The 8,000-nt window shown below is 53.7% G+C and overlaps 1 protein-coding gene across 1 annotated transcript; it reads right to left on the minus strand.

The window, feature by feature from the left end:
* Positions 1-6,014: 6,014 nt before the first annotated feature.
* Cldn3 (claudin 3) lies at positions 6,015-7,282 on the minus strand. The gene has a single exon (XM_021664517.2). The coding sequence runs from the start codon at positions 7,044-7,046 to the stop codon at positions 6,387-6,389; it is 660 nt and encodes a 219-aa protein (XP_021520192.1). The 5' UTR covers positions 7,047-7,282; the 3' UTR covers positions 6,015-6,386.
* Between the last annotated feature and the right edge of the window lie 718 nt (positions 7,283-8,000).

The raw sequence follows: 8,000 nt of genomic DNA on the forward strand, positions 1-8,000 counted from the left end.
TTATTGATGCAACTAACACACTTTTAAAAAGTCTTATTTATGAGGGCTTTTAAGATGGCTCAGTATAAGGGCTGGAGAGATGGCCCGGTGGTTAAGAGTACTGGCTGCTCTTCTGGAGGATTTGAGTTCAATTCCCAGCACTTACATGGCAGCTTACAACCATCTGTATGTAATTCCAGTTCAAGGGGATCTGATACCCCCTTCTGACCCCTGATGGGACCAGGCACTCAAGTTGTGCACAGACATCCACGTAGGCAAAACATCCATATACATAAAAGTAAGTATCTAGATATCCAGATATCTGTCTGGATAGATGATAGACATCTGGATAGATAGATAAAAGTGCTTTCTGCCAAGCCTGAGCACCCACATGCTGTGATGAGGGAAATGTCTTGGCAAGTCCTCTGACTGCCACACAACTGCCTGGCCCTCTGGGTTTCAGGCAGTCATTTCTTCTTCAACTCACCCGCATTCATTCTAAAGACTTGGGACCTCAGTAGCCATGGTGGCCATGAAGAAATCATTAAAAACATGTGACTGAGGCTAGGCAGAAGTTGAGCTCGTGCCTAGACTCCCCATTGAATGGTTAGGGATTTGGTTCAGTGGAAGAGCTTTTGCTTAGAATCCCCCAGTGAGGGGCTGGGGAAGTGGCTCAGTGGTAGAGCCCCTCCCTAGAATCCCCCAGTGAGGGTTGGGGATGTGGCTTAGTGGTAAAGCACCTGCCTAGAATTCCCCAGTGAGGGGTCAGGGGAATGGCTCTGCAGTGGAGCAATTGCCTAACCTCCCCCTTGCATGTGCAAGGCCCTATTGTGGATCCTGGTGCTGTTGAACAAGACGGTAGATGGGTTAGGGGCTCATCTATGACAAAGGATGGGGAAGTTAAATTAGAAGAAATCAATTTCGATTAACTACTTTGTTGGCTTTATGGGGAACCCAAGGTCCGGAGTGGAAAGTCTTTCCTCATCATTCATGAGACTTACTGGTCTCCCAGCATCACCTTTACTGAGATAAAGCCTCTCTATGACGCTGGGGACAGGACTCAGCAGTTAACAGTGTGTATTGCTCTAGTAGGATCCCAGTTCAGTTCCCATCACCCACACTGGGTGTCTTACAACTGCCTGTAATTTTAGCCCCAAGGGATGTGACACCCTATTCTGGCCTCTGCTGGCATCTGAACACACTCCAATATACCTCCTTACATGTACATACATAAATTGAAAAAAATGGAAAAAGGGCTAGAGAGATAGCTCAGCAACAAGAGCACTTGTTGCTCTTGCAAGGGCCCAGGTCCAGTTCCCAGCACCCATATGGTAGCTCACCACTGTGACTCCATCTCCAGGGGACACAGTCTTCTTCTGGACTCTGACAGCACTCAGCATGTCTGCGGTGCGCATGCACACACGCGGGCAAACACTCACTTCAGAGTGAACATAGAGACAGGGTTTCTCTGTGTAGCCCTGGCTGTCTTGTAACTCACTCTATAGACCAGGCTGGCCTGGACCTCACAGAGATCTTTCTGCCTCTGCTGCTAGTGCTAGGATCAAAGGCGTGCATGTGCCACCACCATCTGGCTTTTTAAAAATATATATATGTATACAAAGTGATTAATATAAAACATAAAAACTATTATAAAAATATGTATGTATTTATTTATGTTCGTGAGTGCTCTGTCTGCATGTGCACCCTCACGTCAGAAGAGGGCATCAGATCTTGTTACAGATGGTTGGGAGCCACCATGTGGGCGCTGGGAATTGAGCTCAGGACCTCTGGGAGAGCAGCCCATGCTCTTAACCACTGAGCCATCTCTCCAGCCCCCTAGCCCCACCACCCCACACCGCTATTTTTTTAATGAGGGAGAAAAGACAAAAATAAGCAAACAAGAGCAGAAACACCTACAACTGGGGCTAGCACCTGCCTTACAGATCCGAGCTACAGATATGTAGAATCTGCAGAAGGTTCCTCAGCAGGCATCAGGAGCCCCATCTCTAGCTTGCTTCTTCACCAGCTTGGCAAACCCAGAGCATGTTGGCTTGGATGACCTTTCTTGGATCACTGGCAGGGCATGGAGAAAGAAGGGCTACTGTTTGAAGCCTGCTGGAGACCGTGAGGGAGCCACAGTAAACACTGCAATTGTGTCTGAGGAAGCCTTGGCTTTGGGTCCAGCCAGCAGGAAATGCTCAAACTGGTGTGGCAAGACCAGGATGGCCTGAGGCAAGTCTGGCTACCAAACCTGGTAGGGCTCTCTGAAACTGTGCGTTCTTAAGAAACCCAGAGATTTTTCTCCCAAAGGCAATCTCCCTCTTTGTATTTCTAAGCTCCTGGCTCCAGCCTGAATGTGCTAAAATATTAACGCCAAAGATGTAAATTAACTAATCCTGTCTAAACCCAGCATGGTAGCTGGTAGTCTTCTGTTGTGTTTTCTTTGTCTTGAGACAGTGTCTCACTGTGTTCCAGGCAGCCTTGGAACTCAATATGTAGAAGCAGGATGGCCTTCAACTCCCAAAGATTCACCTGCCTCTCTTTGTAGGGATTAAAAGTGCCTTTTTGTTTTGTTTTGTTTTTCGAGACAGGGTTTCTCTGTGTAGCCCTGGCTGTCCTGGACTCGATTTGTAGACTAGGCTGGCCTCGAACTCACAGAGATCCTCCTGCTTCTGCCTCCCCAGGCATGCACCGCTATTCGAGGCTATTTTTTTTTTTTTTTTTTAAGAATGGTTGTCCCTTTGTAGAGCATGCTGGCCTTGACTTTTCGAAGACCTTCCTGTTGCCTACCTAACAAGTAAGGGGATTACACATGTATGCCATTAGGCTCCCCCTCCCCCGCCATCCCCTCTCGTTAGGAACTGAATTTAAGGCCTCACTCATGCCTAGACAAGAGCTCTCCTGTTAAGCCCCAATCTTTCTAGCATGGAACTCCACTCTCTATGTAGACCAGGCTGGCCTCGAACTCAGAGCTCGGCCTGCCTTCTGAGTACCAGGATTAAAGACGTGTGTCACCACGCCCGGCACTAATTATGATTATTATCTGTTATTGGGGGTACTGCATAGAAGTAGAGGTGTCTAAAGAGACTAGGGACAGCAGATTTCCCTGAAGCTGGAGCGACACATGAGAGCAGCTTCACGTGTGCTATGAGAGCAGTAGCTTCTACCCATGACATCATCTCTCCAGCCCCCACTTTACTTCCTATTTTGAAGCAGTCTCACCAAACCATCCATCCAGGCTGGCCTTGAACTCACTCTGTAGCCTAGATTGTGCTCCTGCTTCAGCCTCCGGAGAAACTGGGGTTTCTGGCCTGTAGCACACAGCTGGCTGCACCTTTCTTGGGGAAGCTGCTTGTCAGTGAGTACCCGTGTCCACCTTCAGCTCTCTGGGACTATGAGGTCACAGATGACTCTCAGTTCTGCCTTGACCCAACTTGGTCCCCTGGGCTAGAGAGCACCAAAGCTGGAGAGAGACACTGCCTGCCCTCTGGTTCTCTGTCAGCCTCAAATTCTAGTCAGAACTAGAGACACTTTCTCCACTTCCTCGTCCTTTCTTTTCTCCCTCTAAGGGTCCTGAGGATCTAAGCCCCCTCCCCATCATTTCATGGAGCCCCTCCCATGCCTACGCCCTTTCTGAGCCACTGCCTGTAAGCAGGCAGCCACAGGTGGATCTCGGAGGCCAGCCTGGTCTACACAGTAAGTTCTAGGAAAGTCATGGCACACACTTGGTTTTAATACTTTTCTTCAAAGTTCTTCTCAGTTACTTGATCTTTGCTGGTGGCTGGACGGAAGGGGAACTGCTGGAGATTTCTCATTTACATACTCACTCCTTTCCTTGATCCTTCTCAGGAATGAACTTAACACTAGGGTACTGATTACTAAAAGCAAGCCCGTTTCCTCTTCCTCAGGTCATCCAGGTGCAGCACGCTGGCATTCCTTAGGGATGAGGAGGGCTTTAAGCACTCTTTTGGCACTGGGCACACTGGAACCTGCCTCAAATTCCAGCTGCTGAGGTAAGATGAGCATCAGGCTAGCCCCGGGCTACAGTCTCAGACCAAACCCAGTACCGAGCTCATTCGAGTCACATCTGTGTGACTCTCTCCCTCCCAAGTCTCCACAGCTCATCATCCTGCTCCAGTCTCTGCCCTTGACTCCATTTTTAGGCCGCTTGCACACGAAGTCTAGGTGCTTGAACCTCTTGCCTCCTACTCACTTTTCCCTCCACTCCGTGCCCAGCTGTTCACAATCAAGCCTCTTTCCCAGCCCCCGTCCTGGTCCTTTCCACGCTCAGACACTCTTGTTCACCCCCCACTTCAAACTCTCTCCTTTTGGTTTCTAGGCCGAGCTCATTGTTCCCCTGCCATCTGTATGCTAACCTGGGGTTTATGAGGTCTCAGTACAGTCATCCTCTTCCTGTTTCCTGGATTGCCCTACCTGGATGTTCCTAGTGTGACCAACCTCCTCACCTCCCCCAGGAACCTGAGCTGTTATCTGTAGTTGTTCCTTTACCAATAGCCTAAGGCAGAAAGTTTAGGCTATTTTATTTTTATCTTATTTTCATTTTTCCAGACAGGGTTTCTCTGTGTAGTCCTGGCTGTCCTGGAACTCTCGCTGTAGACCTGGCTTGTCCTCAAACTCAGAGATCCACCTACCTCCGCCTCCGCTTGTGCTGGGGTTATAGGCATTTGCCACCGCTGCCTGAACCCATTTTAGATTTCCCTCTCTTCCTCACTCTGACACCCTAGTGGTCTGGAGTCCTGAGAATCTGTCTTCCTTACCCTGCCAGTTCACCCCTGGTCACCATGATGTCACCCTAGATAAAGTCCCTTTATCATCTTTGAGTGTCTCCCTTAAGTTTCTTCCTTTCTTTCTCTCTCTCTCTCTCTCTCTTTCTTTCTTTCTTTTTTTTCCCCCTGCTGCTTTTTGTTTGTTTGAGAAAGTCCCCTTACGAAGCCCTGGCTAGCCTGGAACTTGCTATATAGACCAAGCTGGTCTCAAGCTCAGAGAAATCCTCCTGCCTCGAGTGCTGGGATTAAAGACATGCTCCAGCACACCTATTTTGTATTGTTTTTCTTGAGACAACTCATGTAGCCCAGGCTGGCTTTGAAATTGATATGTGAGTCAGGCGTGATGGGCAGCCTGGTCTACGTTGTGCATTCCAGGGTAACTGGCCCTCAATGTAGAGAAACTCTGTCTCAAAAAGCAAAAACAAGCAAACAAACAAAGAAAAAAAGAAAGGAAGAGGAAGAAGAGGAAAACAAGTGGAGAGGAAACCCTGAACTCCCGGAGCTTCTGCCTGCCCCTCCCACCCTTTGAAAGCAGAGGAACCTGGAGACAAAATTCCCCTTCAAGACTCCTGCTTCTCTTCCGGTTTCCAGAGCTAGCGCCTCACTTCTCAACATTGTTTACAGCTAGGCCCCTCCCTCCCTTGAGGGCACCGGGAAGAGGGTCCGGTGTCCTTTCTCCTCACCTCTCCATCTCCAGGTCAACTGTTCCTCCTGGACTGGCCCCCTCCCGGCCCTGCGCCTGCAACTCCAGTGCTCTACCCTGAGCCACACCCCCTGCCGCTCCGCCGTCCTTCTGGTACTGAGGCCTCTGATCCAAACAATAGGTCTTTTTGTTTGATGTCTCCAGATATGAAATCCGGGTATAGAGAATGTACTTCTTTAACCCGCACATCAGCTACCCCAAATGCCCAGAGCAAGGCTGGGGATCCAAGCTCCAAGTACAAACCAGCTAGGACATTCTGGAATAGAAGAATCCCTGTCTTCCGTGTCCCTCGGAAGCCCTCTGGCTGGACTGCTAGATAAGCCTTGCTATCGGGCTCTGTCCAGTTCGGCCCCGGAATACCTCAAGTGTTATCCACCTAGTGAGCACCAAACTCATTGTGTACCCCACGTTCTCCTTCCTGAACCTGTATGCTGTTTAAAGCTCGTTGCCCGTGGTGAGGGCTATCCTAGGGACGCTCCCCAGCAGGTGCCCGGTACGGAAGGTGGTGGCCTGTGGGGCGGTCAGGGTAAGGAAGCTCCAGCGACTGCAAAAACGAAAGGCTTTTATTGAAAAATACGAATCGGCCCGTTTTATGGTTGCCTGTCTCTGCCCACTGTGAGCCTTCCAGCTGCGGGGCTGGCAAGTAGCTGCGCTGGCCACCCCGGCCCTGTGCTTGGGAAGGGCGAGGTTTCTCTGTCCAGACGGCTTGGACGGTTTCTAGGCCCGGTAGTCAGGCGGCAGCCGGAGAGAGGGGGCCGCCGGGCTGTCTGACCTCTCCCAGCCTAGCAAGCAGACTGCGCGGCGTCTGTGACCATCTGGGAGGCGGGGTGGTCTCCGACGCGAGGGTGCACGCTGGACCGGTGGGGCGCTTCGGCTGCTGGCGGCGGCGAAGGTGCGGTCTGCACGCAACCGGCCCCTCAGACGTAGTCCTTGCGGTCGTAGGCGGTCCCGGTGCCGGTGCCGGGCCCGGCGGATCGCGGCGCGGAGTAGAGGATCTTGGTGGGCGCGTACTTTTCGCGCGGCGGGCAGGAGCAGCACAGCAAGGCGCCCCCTAGCAGCTGCAGCGCGGCGGCAGCCCAGCCCACATACAGCCCGGCTCCCATCTCCCGCTTCTGCGCTTCGGGCACCAGCGGGTTATAGAAATCCCTGATGATGGTGTTGGCCGACCAGGACACCGGCACCAAGGTGAGCAGAGCCGCCAGCAGGAAAAGCACTCCCGCCACGATGGTGATCTTGGCCTTGGCCGTCTCGTCCTGTACGCAGTTGGTGCACTGGGCGCCCACGAGCGCCACGAGGAGCCCGAAGGCGGCCAGCAGGATGGCCACCACGATGAGGGCCCGCGCGGCCTGCAGGTCCTGCGGCAGGGCCAGCAGCGAGTCGTACACCTTGCACTGCATCTGGCCGGTGCTCTGCACCACGCAGTTCATCCACAGGCCCTCCCAGGTGATCTGCGCCGTGATGATGCTGCTGCCGATGAACGCCGAGACGCGCCACATGGGGAGCGCGCAGCACACGATGGTGCACAGCCAGCCCAGCACGGCCAGCGAGGTGCCGGTGATCTCCAGGCCCATGGACATGGCTGCTGGACTTGAGCCGGCTCGGCCGGGCAGCTCCGAGGGCTGGGAGCCGAGGGGTCGCGCGAGGCCGCGGGACCGGAGCACCAACTGCCCTGCAAAGATCGACGGGCCGCTGTCGCGGAGACCGACAGGGCACGCTAACGGCTCCTCTCGCGGGGCGCGGACGGAGGCTGCCCCTGCACCTGCCTGCGACTCTGGAGGCTGGCTTCGGAGACTGGGTTGGCTCTGGGATGGGGTGGGCTGGACTTAGCTTGGTGCCAGAGGAGGAGGGTGGAGCTCGCTCTCCTGGCCCGGGGACAGTGACGTGTGTCCCGTCCAGTCCGGTCCGTCCTCCCCCACCCCCTCCGCCGTGGAAGGACGGACTTAGCCGGAATCCAAATGCTGGAGGGGGCGGTGGGGGAATGGAGGGAGGGCGGGGTCCTCTGAGCTCCCAACCTCCCTTAGCATCTCTAACGAATTCTCTGGGGACAAACTGAGTGGGTGGGGCGCTGCAGGGATTTGAAGTTCAAATCGCCAATTGTTAAACTGCTTGGCTCTCTGCCTCCCCTCCCCAACTCCGTCCTCTCCAGCGCGGGAGGCGTAGGATAGAGGCGCGGCCAACTACTCGGGACTGCCGGGACTGGAAGGACCCAGGTGGGGGCGTGGCTGCGACTGTGTGTCGCTGGAGGTGGGTGGGATTGTGCCACCTGCTCCGACTTCCTCCAGCTCCGAGGCGAGCACGTTGGCTCTGCCCTAGAGCGGCCTGATGCAGGTTCGTGGTGCTGTCAATATTCACATACACAGGCTCTGAGGCCAGGGCCGCCACCTGAAAAGCCACTCAGCTCCCCACGGACAGGTGTGGAGTTCAAATTCTTGCCCAGCCCCTCACGTGACCTGGGCTTGGAGGCAGGCCTGTATGTCTTATCTCCACTGCCGGCCCATCCAGAAGCTGCCTCTCCCCACGGAGGTTCTCAT

This window comes from Meriones unguiculatus, chromosome 4 (genome assembly GCF_030254825.1).
Source record: "Meriones unguiculatus strain TT.TT164.6M chromosome 4, Bangor_MerUng_6.1, whole genome shotgun sequence".
NCBI classification, from domain to species: Eukaryota; Metazoa; Chordata; class Mammalia; order Rodentia; family Muridae; genus Meriones; species Meriones unguiculatus.